The following is a 23800-nucleotide window of genomic DNA, read 5'->3' as shown; positions in this document are numbered from 1 at the left end:
TTATTTATTCATTCAATAGATATTTATTGACTGATACAGTTTCAGGTACTCTTTTAGTTGTAAAATTAAAACCACTAACAAAACAAACAAAACTACTCCAATTCGTGCTTATTTTGCATTCATTTCAGTGCCATATCTCCCAAATTTATATCTCTATGACTGACCACTTCAGATATGTACTTAGCTAATCACCTACTTCACATATCCTTGTGCGTGTCCAAAATAAAGATTCTGGTCTTCCCTCAACCCACTCCTCCCAGATAAAAAGCTGTTCCTTTTCTCATTTTCCTCCTCTCAGTATACAGTTATTTCCACCCATCCCCATATCCGAGCCAAAAATTTAGTGGGTCCCTTCTTGATACTTCTCTCTCTTTCTAATAACACCAAGCCCTATTCCTTATTCCCTCTATTTCTTTCTCTACTGCCACTGTTTTAGTCCAGTTCACTATCATCTCTTGCCTGTACTATTGCAAAAGCCTCCTAGTTAGCATATCTTTTGTCTCTTGACACCTTCCATTCCTTTCCTACCACAACACCTAGGTTGATCTCTTCAAAATGTACATTGGATCCCATCTCCTTTAAAATCCAATGTCCAGTGCATTCACCACAAAATCTAGATGATGTTAGGAAAAAGGAGAGTATGAACAAGCTTATGTAGATTAATCTCAAGACTTAGTTTTTAAAATCAGCTTTATGAACTCTCAGTGGTTTTCACCATGTAAATTATGTTACAAATTTATTAATCTAATCTGGCTGCCTGGCCTGGGGCTCACTGAAGCCAGCTGTTGCTTTTTGGAACGGATTTAGAAAGTTGTGAAGCCTGAATCAAGACCAGCCATTCATATGGAAAAGCAGCTTGGATGGGCCCATAAATTGGGTGGGGCAGAGTCTCTGGGGATCTCCTAGATGTGTCAAACAGTGTTAGGTTGATGGAGTCTCAGACATGACACCAATTTACCAACTCTGTAGGAAAGGTTTAGCAAAGGGACAATGGCCTCTGTTCATCTTGATACCAGCCACTTCAGTTTCTCCCTATATGGCCCTGGTGCCCTTCAAGCTTCTACTCCAGTGCTGGAGCTCAGAGGGAGTGAGTCTGAGTAGGTGAGTCTGTGTTTGGGTTCTTTAAGAGAAACTGATTGGGGCTTCAGAGAAGTTTCTTCCACCAACTCAGTCCCAACTGGTTTTTGCCGCCAGAAGCTATTCAGACTTATCTTCTTGGTACTGGAACCCTGGGCTGGGGAGCCTGGTGTGGGTCTGGGACTCCTCACTCCCAAGATATTCCTCCCGATTTTTATCCACCATATGTGGATGGGAGACCAGCCTGTTCTGCAATGAGCCCCTCCTGCCAGTCTTGATGGGTGTGGTTTCTTTAATTCTGTAGTTGTTAGACTTCCATTCAACTTGATTTGTGATGGTTCTGAGTGATGGTCATTCTGTATTTTAGTTGTAATTTTCATATGGTTGTGTGAAGAAGCAAGCCATGTCTGCCTGTGCCACCATCTTGACTGGAAGTCTGTCCAAATTGATTTTAGCTCTCTACTTATGATTTACTTGTTCACTCTCCTCATCCCTCATTTAGGGATGGATATAGACGATCTTGTCTTCATCCAGGGAAGATATTCAGGTCTTTTTTTTTTTTTTTTTTACCTACCCAGGAGCAGAAATGCAGGGGCCCAGTGCGGGCCACATGAGAGGGAACCACATATTGATGTTTCTCTTCCTCTGTTTCTCCACCCTTCCCCTCTCTCTACAGATTAATTAATTAATTGATTAGTTAATTTAAAGAAAAGACAAATTTGGTGGGCACCATTTTCCCACCAAGATTTCTCAAAAAATTTTTGCAATTATTACATACAGTTGAAGTGTTGTGAAATTTGTCTTTTTGAGATAGAAGCACACAAATTTTTTTGTGATTTACTTGAAACACGAGTTAATGTTCAGTTTGATATATGTTTTCCCATAAATGAAAGGGAAACTTTTTTTATTAAATAAATGGAAAATAATGGGAGGTTTTAGTCTACAAAGAGGAGTTTGCCTTAGGGTCTCTTACAAGGCTGATTCTGTAAGAAATACCAGATATAATAAAAATACTATGTAAAGTACTTTCAGTGGTGCAAGAAAATATTATTGTCTCTTAGTATATAAACTCAGGTGTATGAATGGTATTTCATTTGTATATTTACTTTTTTGATTTTTTGTTATAAATTCATGGGAAACTACAAAAAGTGTTTAGGGATGTCTCATACACCCTTCACTATTCCTCCCACAATGTTAGCATTTTGCATAATTATATTACAATATCCAAACCATAAAACTGACATTGGTACACCATAGAGCTTATTTACATTTCACTAGTTGTAATCATGTGTGTGTGTGTGTGGTTCTCTACAGCTCTATCACATGTATAGCATGTGTAACTACCACCACAGTTAAGAAGGAGAACGATTCCATCACAAGACTACCTTATACTGCCTCTTTATTTCTTCCTTTCCCTAAATCCTAAAAAATTAACACTTTTCCAAGATTGTAATATAACATGGAATGGAATCACACAGTATATAGCCTTTTGAAATTGGCTTTTTCCACTCAGCTTAATTCCTTTGAGATCTGTCAAAGTCATAGAGTGTTATCAATAGTCTGTTCTTTACTATTGCTGAGTAGTATTCCATGATATGCGTGTATCACAGATTAACTATCAAAGGACATTTGGATTGTTTCCATGTTTGGGTTGTATGGAAAAACCTACTGTGAACATTTGTGCACAATTTTGGTGTGAACATAAATTTTTATTTCTCTGAGATAATATGCCCAATCAATTGCTGGGTCATATTAGCACATTTTTGCTCTAAAATAAACTGCCAAGCTATTTTCCACGGTGGCTGCATCCTTTTAAATTTCCCCCCAATGCCTTGACTAAATGTGGCTCAGTTGTTTGGGCATCAGCCTGCAAAGCGAAAACAAGGTTGCTAGTTCGATTCCGTTTAGGGCACATGCTTGGATTGTGGGTTCAGTCCCTGCTTGGAGTGTGTGTGAGAGGCATTCGATCAGTGTATTGTATCTCTTTCTCATTGATGTTTATCTCCCTCTCTTTCTCCCTCCCTTGCCCTCTCTCTAAAAATAAAGGAATAAAATCTTTTGTTAAAACATTCCCACCTTTGATGTGTGAATGACTCTGTTTCTCCACATTCTTGCCAGCATTTGATGTTATGACTGTTTTTCATTTCTTTAAACAATTTTTTAAAGATTTTATTTATCTATCTTTGGAGGGGAAGGGAAGGAGAGAGGGAGAGAAATATCAATGAATGGTTGCCTCTCGTGAGTCCCCCGCTGGGAACTGGCCTGCAACCCAGGCATGTGCCCTGACTGGGAATTGAACCGAGATCCTTTGGTTCTCAGGCCCATGCTCAATCCACTGAGCTACACCAGTCAGGGCTGTTTTTCATTTTTATGCATTACTTAAATGATAGATGTGTAGTGATAGCTGATTGTTCTTTTAATTTGAATTATCCTCATGGCTAATAGTGTTGAACATCTTCTCATTTGTTTATTTGACGCCCATGTCCTCGTCAGTGAAATGTCTGTTCATGTTTCCTACCAATGTCTTTCTGCTTGAATGCTTTGTTTTTTTACTTTGAGTTTTGAGGGTATTTTATATATTTTAGATAAATGCCTCTTGTCACATATGTGGTTTGCATATATTTTCTCTAACTCTTTAATTTGTCTTTTTTATCTTCTTAACAGGGCTTTTCACTGAGGAACAGTTTTTTTTAATTTTGAGGACATCTAATGCATGGCTGTTTCCTTCCCTTTATGAATCATACTTTTGGTCTCAAATCTAGGCCCCTTTGACCAGTCCTAGATCCTGAAGACAATCTTTTCTTAAAGTTTTATGCTTTTTATGTCTTACATTTAAGGCATTGATTGATTTTGAGTTAATTTTTGTATAAGGTGGGATATTTAGTTAGATGCTCATCCTTTTACCTATAGGTGCCCAATTGCTTTTATACCTCTGTCAAAAAGCAGTTGGACATACTTGTGTGGGTCTCTCTCGGGGTTCTCTCTTCTGGTGTGTGTCCCCTACCAGTACTGCCCTGTCTTGACTGATGCAGCTATAGAGTGAGCCTTAACATAAGGAAGCGTGGGTCTTCTCACTCTTTTTTCCCACGTTATTTTAGCTATTCTAGTTCCTTTGCTTTCCATAAACTTTTTAAAGTAGTTTGTCTCTATCTATAAAACACCTTGCTGAGATTTAGATAGGAATTGCATTAAACTTATTGACAGTTTGAGACTTGACATCCTTACTATGTTGAGTTTTCTAATCAGTGAAAATTGTAAAGTCCAGTTTATTGAGATCTACCTTCTTTCATTAGCATTTATAATTTTCAGTGTATATAATCCTGCATGTTTTGTTAGATTTATACCTGAGTGTTTCATTTTCTTTGAAGCTATTGTAAGTGTGCTGTTCTTAGTTTCAGTTTCCACATAAACAGTACTTGTTAGGTAAAGAAATGCTATTAGTTTTTTGTGTGTTGATCTCATAACCTGCAACCAAACTGAACTCACTTATTCTAGGATTTTTAAAATAGATTCCTTCTGACAAAACATAGACAGTGTATAAACCACCATGGTCACATAACAATCATGTCATTTGCTGTTAGGGACAACTTTATTTCTTTTCAATCTGTATGTCTTTTCTTTCCCTTGCCTTATTGCTCTGGCTAGATCTTACAGTAGTACAGTGTTGAATAAGAGTGGTGACAGTTGCCATCGTTACTTTGTTCCAATATCAAGTAGGTGGCAGTTAGTCTTTTACAGTGAAGTATAATGTTAGCTGTGGGGTTTTTTGTAGGTGGTCTTTTTTAAGTTGAGGAAGTTTCCCTCTATCCCTAGTTTGCTGAGTGTTTTTCATGAATGGGTATTGAATTTTATTGAATGCTTTTTCTGTGTCATTTGATAAGATCCATATGGGTTTTTTTCTTAGGCTAGTAATATTGTAGATTACATAGACTTATTTTCAGATATCAAACCAGGCCTACATAATTTTTTAAAGATATTTTTATTTATTTATCTTTAGAGAGGAAGGGAAGGAGACAAGGAGAAAAATATCAGTGTATGGTTGCCTCTCATGAGTCCCCTGCTGGGAACTGGCCTGCAACCCAGGCATGTGCCCTGACTGGGAATCGAACCACGATCATGTGGTTCACAGTGTAATTTTTTTTTAATTTTTGAAATCTTTATTAAGAGTTCCTCACACACCTACAAACAAAACCCAGACTCCATAGTCTTTCTGGTAACACATTGCCTTTATGCTTAAGGAAAGTGTCAGGCAACAAAACTGGTCAGTGATTGCATCAAGACCCAACCTTTGTAGGTTTTTGCCAAATGGTCACCATCCATACATTCTTCCTTCCTAGTGGTGATACAAATCCCCAAGACTATTTTTGCTACAAGGCACAACATACGGAGTCTTCACTATCTAGGAGCAGAAGAAAGAAAGGTCTTGTCTTTTGAATATCTTCTTGATCACTTGATTGATGGCGTTTAATTCTTTCCATATGTTGCTGGATTCAATTTGCTAATTTTTTTTAGCATTTTTGGGTCTTAAGTTTATGGGACATAATGATCTATAGTTTTCATTTTAACACTGCCTTTGTCTGGTATGGACATTAAGTTAATACTAGTTTGTAAAATGAGTTGGGACAGTGTTCTCTCCTTTTTTCTTGAAGGATTTGTGTAAAATTGGTACTAATTTCTTTAAATATTTGATAAAATTGTTCGGTGGAACAATCTGGGCTTAGAGAGTTCTTTTTCAGGAACTTTTTAATTACACATTCAAGGTATTTGATTATTAAACTATTTAGATTATTAGTTGAGTTTTAGTGATTTGCTTTTTCAAGCACTTTTAAATTACAAATTTAATTTATTTAATGATTATAGAGCTATTAGGTTATCAGCTGAGTTTTAGTGATTTCCATTTCTTCTAAGTTGTTAAAATCAGGAGCATCAAGAAGAATATTATAAAATTGTTTGTAGTATTTTTTTCTCCTTTTAATGAAGATCTGTAGTGCTCCTTTTTATTACTGGTACTGGTAGTTTGTGCCTTCTTACTTTGTCTTTGTTGGTCTTACAAAGGTTTATCAATGTTTTTCAAATGGTCAGCATTTTGTTTCATTGCTTTTTCTCTGTTGTTTTTAATTTCATTGGTTTAGGGTCTTATTTCTATTGTTTTCTTCCTTCTGCTTGCTTTGGGATTATTTTGTTCTTCCTTTTCTAAGTTCCTGAACTAAGAACTTAGATTTTTAATTTGAGATCTTCTTTTTTAATGTAAGGATTTAGTGTTGTAAAATTCTCAGCATTGCTTTAGCTGAATCCTGCGAAACTTGATGTGTTATATTTTCATTTTCACTTATCCATATATTTCTGTTTCCATTGAGACTTTCTTGTGGACCCATGGGTTATTTAGAAATATATTGTTTAACTTCTAAGAGTTTAAAGATTTTCTGTTTGTCCTCCTGTTATTTTTGTTTTGATGTTGTTGTTGTTTGACCCAGAATGCAGTGTATTGCTGTGAATATTTCATGGGTGCTTGGAAAGTATTTGTACTTAACTTTCTTAGGTAGAATGTACTATAAATGTCAATTAGATCTTACTGGTTGATGGTGTTGTTTGGTTCTTTTATATCTTTGCTGATCTTTTTTGTCTGGTACTTCTATGGGATATTGAAATCCTCAAATATATTTGTGGATTAGACTGTTAGTTTTATAAGTTTTTGTTTTCTGTATTTTGAAACTATTTTGTTTAGTGCATACACATTTAGGATCACTATGACTTCTTGGGGGTGTTGATCATTTCATCATTGTGTAATAATGCTCTTTCTTCCTAAGTTTTTTTGCTCTGAAGTCTATCCAGTTATCCAACATTAATAGAGCCACTCCTTTTTTAATGTTTAATGCATGATATTTGTTTTTTCATCCTTTTATTTTTTATCTGTTTTGTTCTGTTTGAAGTGAGTTTCTTGAGGACTCCAAAAAGTTGGACCCAGTCCGTGAATGTCTGTCTTTTAGCTGGTGAATCCAGACCATTTGTATTTAAAATAATTATTCCTTAAAACCCAGGGTTTTAAGGGTTTAAAGAACCAGATTATTTTTGACCCATGAGATTCCTCTTACATCCCTAACTAATCAGCAATAACCTCAAACACAAGTCAGGTGAATTTCTTCTAGTTTGAGAGAAGGGTTCCCAAAAGTAAGCATTCCAAGAAGCCATGTGGAAACTGTAAGGCTTTTTAAAACCTAACCTCAGATCTTCAGTTTCAGAACCCCAAATGCACTATGTTCCATTGGTCACACAGGGCTAACCCAAATTCGGTATGGGAAGTGGCTGCCCAAGGGCAAGCATTCCAGGAGATGAGGATCATTGGGGGCCATCGTGGAGACTGGCTACCACTACCACTAATTCACATGCTAAGAGTTGAAATCAGAGTCATCAGCTGTAACTCAGGCCCTGTAAACCAGCTAATCACTCTGAGACTTGACTTTCTTATATCTAAAGTGAGACTGGACTAGATGACCACTCTGTCCTTTCTGACTCTGTGATTCTGTATCTGTTTTTCTGGCAAGAGTATCTTTATATCTTTTCCCACTCAGCTTTATTGAGGTATAGTTGACAGGAATTATAGTTGACTATGATTCCTGTGTTTAAGTCTGTGGTGTCTTCTGTAGGTTTCCAGATATAATATAGTTGAGGTATAGTTGAAAATTATACAGATTTAAGATGTGCATCCTGCTGATTTGACATATGTGTACATTGTGAACTATTCACTGTAGTCAGGCTACTCAACAAACCCATCACCTCATACAGCTGTCATTTTCATTCCTCTGTTGTCAAATGGATTTATCAACATGTTGATTAACACATTGCCATTTTGCCACAATATAAAAGAAAAGACATAACCATTGTTCAGTTATCTCTGGACTTCTCTGGAGCTCAGTTTAGCAGTTACCATTGGTTCCAGAAGCAGCCAGTATCCAGTGTTGGAGTGTCTGGAGATTATAGTTAGAGCCAGCCCTGTGTGAGTGATCTGGATCATTAAAGAAGCTGGAATCCTTATGTCAATCAAGCAGTAGCAGAACTTAACATTGGCCAGATTGTTTCACAGAACTCTTCTTCCTGGGGAGGGGGGGATGACAATCTGCCAATTTATAGTGTCTTTGGAGTGTCTTTCCTCCAATTTATATATGTTTGATTTTAAAGGAAATTGATCAGATATTAATTCAGTTGTTTATTCATTGTTATATCTGAGCCTTACTAAGCTTCCTCTAACTTCCATTTTACCTGAATAACATCCTCAAAAAAGCGTAATTTTTTAAAAACAATAAAACATTAGTAAGACTGCATCCTTTTGTGTTCCCCTAAGGTTCCTTGTACCTCCCAATCTGTGTCAAGATTCTGGCCTAACCTCAGTCTTGTCATATTCAGCATTAGAATAAACTGACAGTTTACTCAGATATTTTAAACAGAGACGCCATTCATTTGAGATACTTCCTCCCAAAGGAACACTTTGAAAGGTAATACTCATTTAGTGTAGTGAAAGTATTTTGAAGGGTGTCTTTACTGTATAATCGCACCTTATATACTGTCTTTTAAAATTATTTCTGACAGTTGTAATTCATTGTTACAAGGTAAAATATTATGATTTATGGCCTTGTAAGAGATGTGGTTTTGGATTCCAAATCATAGTCATCACTGTATTAGAAGCCTTCAGCTCCCTCTGGCATGGCCTTATAGAAGCAGTGTCAAATGTTTGGTTTTATGTTTATGCTTCTGTACTGGATTGGAAGATGGACACCTTCTTTTTTTCATCTTTGTATCTCCTGTACCTGGTGTCCTGCAGCTATATAGTAGGCTTATTGAATGAATCGGGGCTGGGTACAGGAAAGACTAATCTTTGGCCCCACATTAAGTCAGAGTCCCATTTTGATAAACTAAATGATGATTCTGGCTCTATAATAATAAAATAATAATGAACAGAAGTTCTTTTGGATAGCATTGTTTAAAGTTTATTTTGGTGACAACTTATTAAAGCTTTTTAAAAAGTTTACAAGTATACATTTGGCTTATCATGTGTTTGACCTATTCTTTCTTTCTTTCATCTTGTTAATTTCTATAAGCTATTCTCAAGGGAAATCCATGGGGGGGGGATATGAATTGCTTACCCAGTGAAATGTGCCTGCCACTCATTTTTCACATGACTAACCAGATACACAAAAATAATGTAGGAGTGGTGATTAAATATCTAGGCATAGTATGCATGGCTGTGAAGTCCAGTCATGATTCTACATTTGAAATTTTCAGCCTGTGCCTTATCAGTAAAAGAATTACAAGTTCAGCAGTAGATTTTCACCTGAGAAAACATGGACAGAGAGAGCATCATTGTGTATTAGAATTCTGATTTTGTTTGCAGTGTGAGCTATGATGAAACTGTTGGGGCTGGGACTTACTGAAGTTTCTGTTAAAATACATTATAGTTACCATTAAGTTATGCTTTTCTTCTTTTTATCTTATATGAGCTAGATAATTAACCTTAGTAAAAGTTCACATTTTTGTACTCATTTAACCAAAGGCATTTGATCACACATGAGCATTTGGAAATAAATGCTTAATTGATCTCTGTCTCTTTCTTTTTTTTTTATTTTGCTTTTAAAATTAAGTCATTTATTATTATTTTTATTTAATTCTTGTTCAAATACAGCTTTCTGTCTTATATTCCCAACCCTGCCCGCCCCCCGCCCCATGCTCCCCACCTCCCTCCCGTTTCCATCCCCCACCCTTAGTTATTGTCCATGTGTCCTTTATACTTGTTCATGTGAGTCCATCCCCTTTTCCCCTATGATTCTCTCCCCTCTCCCCTCTGGACCCTGTCAGCCTGTTCCGCATTTGAGTGTCATTGGTCATATTTTGCTTGCTTGCTTGTTTTGTTTAGATCCCTGTTAAAGGTGAGATCATATGGTATTTGTCTTTCACCGCCTGGCTTATTTCGCTCAGCATAATGCTTTTCAGTTCCATCCATGATGTTGCAAAGGGTAGTAGTTCCTTCTTCCTTTCTGCAGCATAGAATTCCATTGTGTAAATGGACCATAGTTTTTTGATCCAGTCATTGACCGATGGGCATCTAGGTTGCTTCCAACTCTTGGCTATCGTGAATTGTGCTGCTATGAACATTGGGGTGCATAGGTTCTTTTGGATTGGTGTTTCAGGGTTCTTAGGATATACTCCTAAGAGTGGAATTGCTGGGTCAAAAGGCACGTTCATTTTTAGTTTTCTTAGAAAATTCCATGCTATTTTCCATAGTGATTGTACCAGTCTGCAATCCCACCAACAGTGAACTAGGGTCCCCTTTTCCCCACAACCTCTCCTCTGTGTCTCTTTCTGAGAATAGTTGTAAGGAAAGAAAGCTTCCTACTTACCTTAGGAAAAAGACTTTTTTGAGTTCCGACATCTGAAACTAACTTATTTACCCTCTTATTGGTTGGGTCTCTGAGTCATTGATTTGATTTGTTTCTTCCATGATTTTATATGTTATAGTCCAGCTTTGAATATTTTTAAGTCCAGTAATATATGCTGGGATAAATATTCCTGTGTTTAATTCTGTGGGGTCTTCTGTAGGAAGAGGCAGAAGTTCAGATTCAGAGGGATGGTAGGTTAGTAATTTGGCTCAAACTACATGGGGAGAATAATCTGTCTCCTAAAATGAAGTACAAGGATAAGTAATAACTTTTTATGCATGATAAGCATCAAAAATATGAGCCTGCTGGTCTTTGCTTTTCATTTTCTTTACCTCTGTCTTTCAGTGAGAACCTCCTGCAGTGTGCACACGATGTGATCAATAACTCAATAACTTTTTTCATGCAGTAATTATCTCCATGTGATATTATCTGAACACTGTTTTTCTTTATTACTCAGAAAATGCAGGAGATGTTTATATAACCAGCTGATCCCATTTTGGATAAAGGTGCTTTGTGACAGCAGGAGAAATAGTTTATTTTAAATAGCCTTTTAAAGTAAATGCTCTATGGAAAGCTTTTCCACTTAACTTTCACTTATCACAAGAAGGTGATTACCAGAAAGATTTAGATCTAAAAGTTGTGCTTTGTGTATTTTACAATATGATAGTCATTCTGACTTTTAATAAACACAATTTAAATTAAAATATTGAGTCCTGGCCGGGTGGCTCAGTTGGTTGGAGTGTTGCTGGGATGTGCTGGGGTTGCACGTTCATCCCCCAGTTGGAGCACGTGTAGGAATCAGCTGGCGAATGTATGAATGAGTGAAACAACAAAAATAGATCTCTCCTTCTCTCTTTCAGAGCGGTCAATAAAAAAATCAAATGGAAAATATTGAGCTCTTTTACATATCTGTATTTTTCTCTGACTCCTCAGAATCACTTTAGATATTTATGGAGGTGTAAGCTAAATCCATCAGTTCTGTCATCTCTGCCTGTCTCACAGAGATTCTTGTTACAGGCAGAGATCCTGCAAGAGTCCCGGATGATGATCCCAGATTGCCAGCGCAGGTTGGAAGCGGCATACACCGATCTTCTGCACATATTAGTAAGTAAAGGCTTCTCTGTCTTGTTTCAATTTTTTCAGTCTGATATATAAAAGATCAAAATTTTAAAATATTTTACAATGAAAACTAATTGGTGACATTTTGTTCACTTACCCAGTAGTACCAATATATTCAGAATAATTAATGGAGTTTAAATTTTGTTTTAAATTATGCCTTCAGTAAAAGTACAATGTCCAGTATGTTTTTTCTGTTTATTTAAACTTAATTAAATATATTTGAGTTAACAGGGTAGGTATTCATGGTACTAACATTGTTCCCCAGTATCTTGAATTATTTGGTTTTTGTACATGAAGATCTTTTTTCACACATTGAAGGTAGGTAGATTGTTTGAAATTTTAGAAAATCTTAAGTGTGTCAGATGTATTTGGACCATAATAAAAAGGATCTGGAATTCTTTCAGATTCAAACCTGAATTAGTTTGAGAGAGAAAAACCCTGTGATCTAGGTAGTCCTCTTACATTAAATTGGAGCTAGATACACTGTTATTATACTTGCTTTATAAATGCTTTGTGACACAGTGGCAGAGTCATTTTATAAAGAATTCTGCGAATAATTAAGTCATCTTATTTCTTTCCTAATAGAGATAAAAAGTATAATACTATATACAAGCCAATTGGAATATATATGGATGGTAATTTGATGAATTCTAACATTTACTAATTTTATTTTATATTTCTGTTTCTTGAGCTAATATTAATTACTAGCTACATATCTGTCTCCTGATTCATAGTTGTTCCCTATATAACAAAAATAATATGAGGCTTTTTCAGTGTGATCATATATATTCTTTGAAGGAGAATGAGATTTGTTTTCCTACCACAATAGCATTGAGACTAAATCTGGAGAGAGAGAAACAGAGAGACAGAGAGAGAGAGAGAAATATTCACGTTTTACTGTAATTTTGACATAGAACCTCATATTTGTCAATAAGAACCTTTTAAAGGCAAGATTGCTTTCCTTAACAGCCCAAAATGAAGCTATGATTTTGAAATAAAGAGTAGATGAAAGCAAGAAATAATTACTCTATTAAAATACTACTTGAGACAGAAGCATCATCTGTATTTCCTGACAATTTAAATGATTTTTTTCTCTCATGAATCTAGTAGTAAAGAAATTAATAGAAATTGCTTGAAAAAAATAATACTGTCTTTGGATGTGTTTGAGAATGTATTCAGCAATATCTCTACCCTCAAACAGCTTATATTTACTGATAGAGAACAAAGACAAGTATAATGCAGAGGTTCAAGAAATTCTTACCTATAGTCTGAATAAGTAAATTGTTACTCCTTTTGCTGTAAGTTTTATATTACATAAACACACACATTTCATTCCCTCTGCTCTGTAACTGTTTGTGTATGGCTATCTTTTGTTGACCTGACCTGAATTACTGACCATAGCCTTGTTTATTTCTTAAATACCAAGTAAATTTGCTATGCATAATAACTTAGATGGTAATATTTCATTTATCTGTTGTCACTGTACTATATTAGTTAAATTTTTATATAAACTATGAAGGAAAATTTTAGTCTTTAAATATGAGGAAAGGAAAAATGTTGGTATTTTGTTTCCTTATGAGAGGATATATAATGTTTATTAATTGGCAGGAAGTTCATTTTTCTAATTCAAAGATTATACTTAAATCTGGCATGACCCCAGAGTTGTCTTTGTCACTGGGATTATTTTGGTCTAAATTTTATCATATATGTAACATGTTAAGAAGTCATCATTTTTTGCTTTTAGTCCATGATTAATAATAATCTCTTTTGTATTATGATGTGTTGACAAAATAGAAATACATTTGAAATTTTTTTTCTTAACTTCTTTTTCAATTACTTAATGTTAATAGCTTTATATGACCATGTTTTTCACTTATGATATGAGAATATACAGTGAGACCAAACCAAACCTATTCTCTTACCTGTAAAAAAAGAACTACAGGAAAACGAACCAGTGGAATTACACTATATTTAGATGAGGCTTGGAATCCTTTTTCTTTTAATCTTTGAGTTATTTACATTGATGGTTTGTAATACTTGAGCAAATAAATAATAAAGTACTAAAGTTTGAGAAGGATAAACTTAACTTTTTATATTTTATTTTAGGAGAGTGAAAAGGAGTTGGAAGAAGCTGAGGAATATAAGGAAGCACGTTTAGTACTGGATTCAGTGAAATTAGAAGCCTAAAGTTTTTCTGTACAGGGTGTTTTTTGCAATTAAACCTGGGGTTCATTCCACAATTCATTGTTTTTGACCACTGCTGTTTGTTCAAGTAGTATGAGAATGTGATCCTTTTTATGTAGTTGCATATATTTTTCTTTGCCTAATTTAATGTGTCAAATAAATGAATTCGTCTAATAAAATTGTTTTTATACTTTTTTACAAAATATTTTAATTAAACTTTCATTATTAAGTCATAGACATTTTTGACAGAGAATTAAAATTTGTTAGATTCTATTTGAAGTTCAAATATTTTGCTTTATAAGTGTGGTTTGAGTTAAAAACAGGATACCACCCTGGCTGGTGTAGCTCAGTGGATTAAGCACCAGCCTGCAAACCAAAGTTTTGCTGATTCAATTCCTAGTCAGGGCACATGCCTGGGTTGTGGGCCAGGTCCCCAGGAGGGGCCACACAAGAGGCAACCACACATTGATGTTTCACTCCCCCTCTTTCTCCCTCCCTTCCCCTCTCTCTAAAAATAAATAAAATATTTTTTAAAAAATCGGATACCATTTTATTTTTTAGATAAAAATCCAAATTTTGAGCAGTTTCTTCTGAATAGGGTACAACTCCCTGATTAGAATTGAAGAACCATATATTTATCACTTCACAGTGAAAGTCTATCATTTTCACTACTAATGAGAAACATTTACATTTTTTTCCAGAAAGATTTATACAGAAAACACCAATCATTTAATGTTCAAATAAAGATTCCTATGAACAATAAAGAATTGAGTTGTAGTTTGAAGGAATAACGTCTAATGCCACTGGTGTGTTGGGAAATGTTTAATGGCTCTTGAAGATGGGAAGGGAACCTCTGAGTTGCAGCTGTTGCTGATTTTTGTGGTGTAAATTCTACTACTGTGACCTATTTCAAGCTAGTAACGTGACATCACTGAACACAGAGTTGGGAAGGTAATGAGCCAGCTCCAAAATACACTGGCCATAGTCAAACCTGGATTATTGTTGATTAACTAGAAAAGAGCATTGCTTTATCACAGGTATTTTTTCAGTACAATTATAAACCTATTACCTAACCACTTGAGTCCATTCTCCAAAAATATGTAACAACTCATGTTCTCCTCTATTACTAGAAAATGTGTACGAGCCTTATATTGTCAGCCTAACATGAACAGTGACCTAATGAACCAAAATAGTTATAATAGCACTTAAACTTTAAACTCATAATTGAAGAAAATAATAAAACTTGAATTTTTACAGCTACAGACTCATAGTGTGGTTTGATTTTTGGAAGTTGCAAATGGTTGCTAGAAATCAAAACATTGAATATGTTAAGATTAGAGAAGTGGAGTATTCTTTCCTAATGTTATTTATAAAGGCTTCTCTTGTTTTAAAGCACAGAATGTATCGTTTATAAAATCTTTGTACATGCAGAAAATTACTTCGTCAGAGAATAACATACATCAGAAGCATTTCTAAATTGGAATGTCATCATCTTGAAACATATTGTATGCCATTTAATAAGTATTTTAGTAGGGGAGAAGAGTGTGAAAATAAAAACTATAATTACATTGTAAATTCTTATACTGAGGTTCAATATGAGGGCTTTGAGTACCAGGAGAGTTGAAAATATTTGTAGATGGAATTACTAAGCACCTGATAGTTTGGCCTTTTCTTTTCATATGAGAGATCATTTAAAGAAAGTATTTGACTATTTTTTAATGTAAAACATCTCATTTCAGTATTTTGCCAAATATTATATGTTTTCATAGCAAATGGTTTTCTGACCAATTAAAGCTTGAAGAGCGCACACCATTAAAAAAAAAAGTGCCCTCGCTGGATGGCCGAGTTGGTTGGAATGTCTTCCGTTCACCTTAATAAGGCTGTGGGTTTGATCCCTGGTCAGGGTGCATATAGGACACATCCAGTCAATGTTTCTCTCTCTCTCTCTCTCTCCCCCCCCAATCCCTTCCTTTCTCTCTCACAAATCATATGATCTGAATCTTGTTTATTGGAAAAAAATATTTTCTTGCCAAAAAGGTAGCTAAAAAAAACCATATCTTTAGACAATTTCTACCTCAACTATGTATTTTACATGCATCTCTCCAAGTACTGACGAGAAGCAGCAAAAAGCCCAGAATTCTATGAAAGCTTACTCCTGGGAATTTTTGTCACCTTCCACTTAATTTTTCATGACCAAGAGGCACATTAAATTTATAAGAACAGTTGTAAGTGATTCAGCATTAACTTGTTTTTAAGCTTTTATTTAAAGCCTTGTATCTGTGTAACAATAGGTAGAAATTTCCAAAAGAAATGTTGCCTTTTCTCTCTACTGCCAACACCTGACCCCCAACCAAAATATAGCAGTTGCTCATAAACATTTGTAGAATAAACGAAAAGCAAAACCATCTCTACCCTTTGGAGTGAGAGAATATTCTGAAGGGTCCATCACATCAAAAACACAACACAGAGCTTTTCAAACTGTTTTGGCCACAAATCACACAAACATTTTTCACTGTGACCCAGTACACAAAATAATAAGTATTCTTAATATGTACAATTCCTCAGATGTTTTTTATTGTTTCATTTTTTTAATAGTGATCATGACCACCTGCTAGTGGGTTGTGAGAAATACTACCCTAGTACAATACAATCAGACCATGGTTTAATTATAAAAGTTCTGTCATCTGTAATGCTTCTTAGGTCTCAGAGCAGTTGTGTAAGTGAATGTTACATATACTGCTGGTATAAAGTGTCACAATGGTCAAGTTTAATCATTTAACATTGGTTAGGTGTTCTTAGTCCTTGCACAGACTAATACAATGGCTTCCAGAGGACAGAGAGGCAAAACAAAGACATGAGTGACAGAATCAAGTAGTAAGCATAACTTTTTTGTATAGTTTTCTGTACAGCAAAGGGCACAGCATTTCTAAGTAAGAAAGTTCATAGGATAAAGAAATATAATGTGTGAAATGAGTAAAGGCACCAAATCTAGGCCAGTTTTAATGCTGTTGTTAACGGCATTACCAAATTCTAAAATTTCACTAGGACATTCTTGGCCCTCGGGGAGTCAGTCCTAGTAAATCCAAGTGCTTCCCGAAGTCTTGGACAGGGGCTTTCAGGCTGGGCTTTGGGGACATTTCCATTCTGGAGAAGTATTAACATCCTAAGAACCAAGTCATCTTTCCTTAATCCTGTACTGTACCAGGTGGGTAAGTCATGTAAACAGTTCCTTAGGAAGGAATGCAAAGAGTGATGAAAGCTGGTTAAGGCAATATATTGTGATGTTCATTTGACATTTCATGACTTTCCAGTCAAGAATATTCAAAGCCTAATATTTAAAAATTGTCTCTATGCCTGTACCTGAGCATTGAATCACTTCCAAATTGAGCAGTCAAACCTGGTTAATCTAAATTACTTTGCAAACTTCATTACATTAGTTGGCTTTTTAAAAATCCTATCAAATTTAATAAGGACACATTCTACAGCTGGTTATCACTTAAATCTTATTATTTGGTCATTTAGATAAACCAAGGACAGATTAATCCTTTCTTTGATGGCAAGTCAGGACCTTTAAATGTCAGTGTAAACCTGACATGCTGGTGAGCAAGAGCTGTTAAGCATTTGGTAAGAAAGGGTTAATCAGGTAATTTGGTCCTTGATACTCTTGAGTGCTTTAGCTGGGAAGAAATTGAATGGTTTAGAAATGGTGCACTATAAAACAAGTTATAAGTATCAGTGTACTTGAAATTTTCAAGGGTGCTTCATACAAATTTACATCGCACTCCACTATTAGTCTTACAGCTCTTGTAATATGAGAGGTATTTGTTCATGTATGGGACTTGCACAGAAAGGTAAAATTAATTTATGTTACAATAGATCTGTTTCTTTGTTTTGTGCTTTTGGTTGACTGTTGGCTAGTTGACAAAGTACATATATGTCACAAGAGATTAATATCTTTAATGCACAAAGAGCCCTTTCAAATTAATCAGAGAAAAATCCCCAGCATATAAAAAAATAGACATAGCATAGAAACACACAGTTCACAAATTAAGGAATGTGAATGGATAGCTTTTAAAAAATTATATTTTATTGATTATGCCATTACAGTTGTCCCATTTCTCCCCATCATTCCCCTCCACCCTGCACACCACCTCCCCCACCATTTCCCCCTTTAGTTTATGTCCATGTGTCACAAGTTCTTTAGATTCTATATTTCCCATAGTATTATTGCCCTCCCCTCTATTCTCTACCTACCACCTATGCCACTTATTCTCTGTACTTTCTCCCCCCTTCCCCTCCTCCCACTCCCCTGTCGCTAACCCTCCATGTGATCTTCATTTCTATGGTTCCACTCCTGATCTAGCTGTCCTCTTGGTTTGCTTTTGTTTCAGGTGTGGTTGTTAATAACTGAGTTGCTGTCATTTTACGGGACATGTTTTTTATCATCTTATTCTTAGATAAGTCCCTTTAACATTTCATATAATAAGGGCTTGGTGATGATGAACTCCTCACTTGACCTTACCCGAGAAGCACTTTATCTGTCCTTCCATTCTAAATGAAAGCTTTGCTGGATAGAGCAATCTTGGATGTAGGTCTTTGGATTTCATGACTTGGAATACTTTTTTACAGCCCCCTCTTGCCTGTAAGGTCTCTTTTGAGAAATCCGCTGACAGTCTGATGGGCACGCCTTTGTAGGTGACTGTCCTCTTATCCCTTACTGCTCCTAGGATTCTCTCCTTCATTTTAGTCTTGGGTAATGTAATGATAATGTGCCTTGGTGTGTTCCTTCTTGGGTCCAACTTCTTTGGGACTCTCTGAGTTTCCTGGATTTCCTGGAAGTCTTGCCTTTGCCAAACTGGGGAAGTTCTCCTTTATTATTTGTTCAAATAAGTTTTCCACTTGTGGCTGTTTCTTTTCCCCTTCTGGTACCCCTATAATTCGGATATTGGAACGTTTAAAGATGTCCTGGAGGTTCCTAAGCCTCTCCTCATTTTTTTGAATTCTTATTTCTTCATTCTTTTCTTTTTGGTCATTTTTTTCTTCCTTCTGGTCCACTCCCTTGACTTGAGTCCCAGTTTCCTTTCCATCACTACTGGTTCCCTGTGCATTTCCCTTCATTTCAATTAGTTTGGCCTTTATTTGTTCCCTTAATTTGTGACTAAAATCAACCAGTTCTGTGAGCATCCTGATCACCAGTATTTTGAACTGTGCATCTGATAGGTTGGCTATCTCTCGGTTGCTTAGAACTATAGGCTCTGGGGTTTTGAGCTGTCCTGCTTGAGCCACATTGTTTTGGTCGGTTCTCGCCTGTTAACAAATGAGGGGCAGAGCCTTAGGTGTTCACCAGGGCGGGGTGACCCAGTCACTGGGTTGTGACACTCTATGTGGGGGTGGGGTCAGCGAGGGGCAATGGCATTTGTTCCACTCTCGGATTTTGGTCCCTTCTGCTGCTTCCTGCAAGCAAACCAGGCCCCCCTGGTGCTGGCTCCCGGGTGTGTGGGCTTGTGCACCCTCCAGGACCCTGTGGGTCTCTCCAATGAACTCTCTCTGAGCCTGGGAGCTTCTCTTGGCACCTCAACCCCAAAAGTTTTTCCAGTTGGTGCTTTTAGGCTTTAATTCCCGTTGCTAGGGCCCTAGCCTGCGCCGTCTGTCTCACCGCTTGCTCCTTCGCCTGGTTTATCTGAGTGTGAATGTGTGACCACGGTCTGCCAGCCGCCTTGCGCCCCCACTGGGTCCGCCCATCACCACCTCATGCCTGGGATCTGCCAACCACCATCTGTGCTCCTGGGGCCATCCAGCTGCTATTTCCTTCCGGATCCTGCTCCGCAGGCTGCTGGCTCCGCCCCTCTTACCAGTCTGGCTGAATGGTTCATTGTTGGACTTCCATACAGTTCAATTTTCTGTGTTTTGGTTGCGTTTTTGTTACTAAAACTTTGTTGTCTTTAAACTTGGTTGTGCGAGGAGGCACAGTGTTTCCACCTACGCCTCCATCTTGGCTGGAAGTTGCAAATGGATAGCTTTTTAAATGTTTCAGTAGTAATCAAATTTAAAGTTTAAAAATAATGCAAAATTTTAAAAGATGAATGATGAATATGTGTTGCCTATGAGATAAAATACTAGCCAATGAGATTAGATAAAAAGGTAAAGTGAAAATATTGAAAAAGGCATTTTCATATGTAGTCAGTAAGTGTATCAGGAAAACACAAGTCAGTCATCCTTAAGATAATTAGAAACAATGAGGAAATTAAAGTGGGTAGTTACAAAATGAACATATAGAACTTTTATGGGTTGAATTACATCCCCCTAAAGAGATAAGTGGAAATCCTAACCCCTACAACCTCAGAATACGACCTCACTTGGAAATAGGGTCCTTGCAGATATCAGTTAAGATGAGGTCATACTACAGCAGGATAGGCTCTAATGTAATATGACTGACACACTAAGTAAGACAGTGGGACAAACAGACACATTGTGTGGCTGCAAGCCGAGGGATAACGGGTGACACTAGAAGCTAAGAGGAAGGCACAGAAAAGATTCTCCTTAAGTCTCTCAAGCGAGTATGGCTCAGCCGAGACCTTGATTTTGGAATTGTAGCCTCCCAGATGATGAGACAATTTCTGGTTTTTAAAGTCACTTAGTTTGTGTTACTTTGTTAAAGCAGTCATAGGTATTCGTAGAATCTAAAAGCTTTTCTGTATGCCAGCAATAACCAAATATAATTGAAAAACAGACCTCCTGAGTCATAGAAAACATTTTTAAAGATGACTTGTACTATGTACTATGTATGTATTGATAATAAATTTATGATTGTCGAAATGTGCTTTCTCCTTATGTCAATCTGTAGATTCAGTGAGATAGAATGTAACAGGGTTTGTAAAGAGAAGAGAGAATTTTAGAAAATTATTCTAAATTCCAAATTAAAAAAATTTTTAACAGGTTAGAATGTCTAGGAAGGGGATATGAAAGTCAGCAGTGATGCGGGGTAATTAGCTGTGCTCACTATTAAAATTTGTCAAGTTGCAATAATTAAACATATAAAAATAAGCGATCAGAGAGCATAGAGTCCAGCAGCAAACACAAATATGTGTATGGAAACTTAGTATGTGATAAAGGTTATTTTAGACCCTTAGTAGAGTATTTAATAAGTCATATTGGGATAACTGGCTAACCATTTGGGAGGGAAATAAAGCGGACTCTTTTGCCTCTCACATCAAAATAAATTTCAACTGAGTAAAAATATTCAATATAAAACAAAAAAGCTAGAAGAAAACATTGGTGAAACTAATCAACAAAGAATTTTGAATTGGTATTATGAAATGAGAGTGTAGGGAAATAGGACATCTAACACTTGGTGAGAGTATTTTAAAGCTGGTAATTCACACACACACACACACACACACACACACACACATATATATATATATATATATATATATATATACACACACAATGATCAAAATTCCAGAGATAGAGAAAAATAAATGTGCGACTATCTGAGAAAATCTTGAAAAGGGAGAATTAATAAAGAGGATGGGGGTAAATGTAGGAGGTAAAGCAATTGGAAATTGAAACTTACCAAATTGAAAACAGTGAAACCAGAATAAGATTGAACTTGGTAGAATAGATAGAAACCCAAAGCAGCCCGAGTATGTATCGATACGTAAGTATCTGAGAGAGGCAGCATCTCAAGTTAGTAGTAAAGGATGGATAATAAATGGAATTAGGAAAGTCAGTTCCCTATTGAGAAAAATCAAAAGAGATACCTCATTGAACACAACAAAATACACTTTAAATAGATTAGAGAATTGAATTTATGTAACAAATATTTCTGGAGCCTCTACTATTAGCCAGGCACTGTTTTGGAGCTGGGATACAATGGTGAGCAAGGCAAACAGCTCTGCTCTTGGGGTGCATACAACTCATGGAGATTGACAGTAGATAGTAAAATAGCAATAATATGTTCTGTGAAAAGAAATAACATAAAATGCTTTGATATAGAACAACTAGGTTATCAGGCAAGGGCTTCCTAAAGAGGTGACATTTAAGCTGGGCTCTGAAGCAGAAACTCAACGGGAGAAGTGCATTCCAAGCAAAAAGAATGGCTAGTCTGAAACTCACAGTGAAGAAGGTGCTAGGTGAATCCTAAGAACCTGTGCAGCAGAAGCCAAGCGAACGATGTACTGGGTGTTGTGAACTCTCATTCTAATGAGAGTCCACAAGAATTTTAAGCCAAGGAGTGACATGGTTTAATTATCATTGTTTAAAAATGGTGTTGCTCTGTAGAGACTGAGTCATAGGAAGCAAAAGTAAAACCTGAGATAGGCCACTGTACTTGTACAGAGTTAAATGTAAGAAACAAAATCATAAAAAAACTAAGAATATTTTAGTTAATATTTAATCTTGGAGGAGAAAATGGGTGTCTAAGCATAAAAAGAATAGATTTTGCTAAATAAAACATTTATAAATGTCTATTTCAATGCTAAATTACATGATGGACATCAAACTGGGATAGAAAATTAATGATTTTAATAGAAGTTTAATGTTTTATATATATATATGTTTTATATATATATATATATATGTATATATATATAGAATAGGGAGACTTCTAGTCTCCACTTCCATGTGTAAAGGGTCTTGGAGTCACCACTTCGTGCCCAAAGACAACTGGCAGAGTCTGAGCAAAAACAGTAAGCTTTGTGGCGTTTTAACTTGGCCCTGGTTCCAGCCTCTGCTCCCCAGCTCTGTGACTGTCTTATAAATAGCAGCGTGTATTCCTGGTACTGGTACCAGCAGCAGAGGAAAGAGGCTGAACTCAATTAACACAAATTTTTAATGATTTGTTTTGAACTGTCTGGTGGCTCCTTTCAAGACTGGCTCAGAAGGCTGTGTTCATCTTGCTCATCTCAGAACTCTCCCGGTGCTGAAGTAGCTGCAGGCACTTAAGATTACAAGAGGTGTGAGGAACTTTGGGGAGTGATGTGTAAGTTCACCTATTTCAATTGTGGCCATAGTTTCACAGGTTAATGCACAAGACAAAACAACAAATTTTACAGTTTAAAATATATGCTATTTATTGTACATCAATTATATAACCATAAAGCCAGGGGCATTAATCTTTTTCTATAAAAAAGAATATTGGGCATCTCACTAAATCATTGGGAGGACTGAAAGACGAGGCTCAGGGCTTTGCAGTTAAGAATATGCTACCTCCAGCCCTGGCTGGTGTGGCTTGATGGATTGAGTGCTGGCCTGTGAACCAAAAGGTCGCTGGTTTGATTCCCAGTCAGTCCACATGCCTGGGTTGTGGGCCAGGCCCCCAGTTGGGGGCACACAAGAGGCAACCAATCAATGTATCTCTCACACATTGATGTTTTTCTCCTTCTCTTTCTCCCTCTCTTCCCCTCTCTCTAAAAGTAAATAAAATCTTTAAAAACTATATAAACTTTAAAAGAAAAGAATCTGTTACCTCCCAAAATTCAGGTTCAAATACTCAATGCTCTAATAGGCTAAAACACTGAGACACTGGTGCTCAGAGATAGAAAAAAAACTTAATTGATTTGGCCAAAGCAAGAATCAGAGGGAAAGGTCTCAAATCTGTCTCTCCTAAAAAGGAAAAGTAGGTAGTTTTTAGGTAGCTAGTGGGTACAGCAGGGAGAGTTTCAGGGAACTGAGAAGCCTGTGTTTCTTTAGTCACAGAAAACACTTCCTGGCATCAGACTCCTGGACATCAGCAGCTAGTCACAGCTACCTGGAGGACATTCTTTCCTTCTGCAAAACAAACCCAAATTCTCCTAATGCACCTGAAGCGATCTCCTCCTCCTGCTTGACAAAGAGACACTACCTCGGCAACTTACGACCACATTCAGGAGAACACAAGGAGCTGAGCAAAAAGAGCAGTTAATGTGAACAAAGGCCTAATTCAGAATTAAATTATTTAATTCCAGCTGCCAAAAATCCTAGGGCCATTTAACTCACAGGACTCAGCTACA

At 36.5% G+C, this 23800-nt stretch overlaps 1 protein-coding gene across 1 annotated transcript in view; it reads left to right on the top strand.

The window, feature by feature from the left end:
- The window catches only part of TBCA (tubulin folding cofactor A), an 81816-nt gene extending 67805 nt beyond the window's left edge, over positions 1-14011 (top strand). The window contains exons 3-4 of the mRNA XM_037032208.1: positions 11523-11609; positions 13731-14011. Coding sequence (XP_036888103.1) covers positions 11523-11609; positions 13731-13811 — 168 coding nt within the window. The 3' untranslated portion in view covers positions 13812-14011. The remainder of the gene's footprint in view (positions 1-11522; positions 11610-13730) is intronic.
- Positions 14012-23800: the final 9789 nt, after the last annotated feature.

This window comes from Sturnira hondurensis, unplaced genomic scaffold (genome assembly GCF_014824575.4).
Source record: "Sturnira hondurensis isolate 20B ecotype Veracruz unplaced genomic scaffold, ASM1482457v3 Scaffold0021354, whole genome shotgun sequence".
NCBI lineage: Eukaryota > Metazoa > Chordata > Mammalia > Chiroptera > Phyllostomidae > Sturnira > Sturnira hondurensis.
This window is presented reverse-complemented; position numbering and strand designations above follow the sequence as displayed.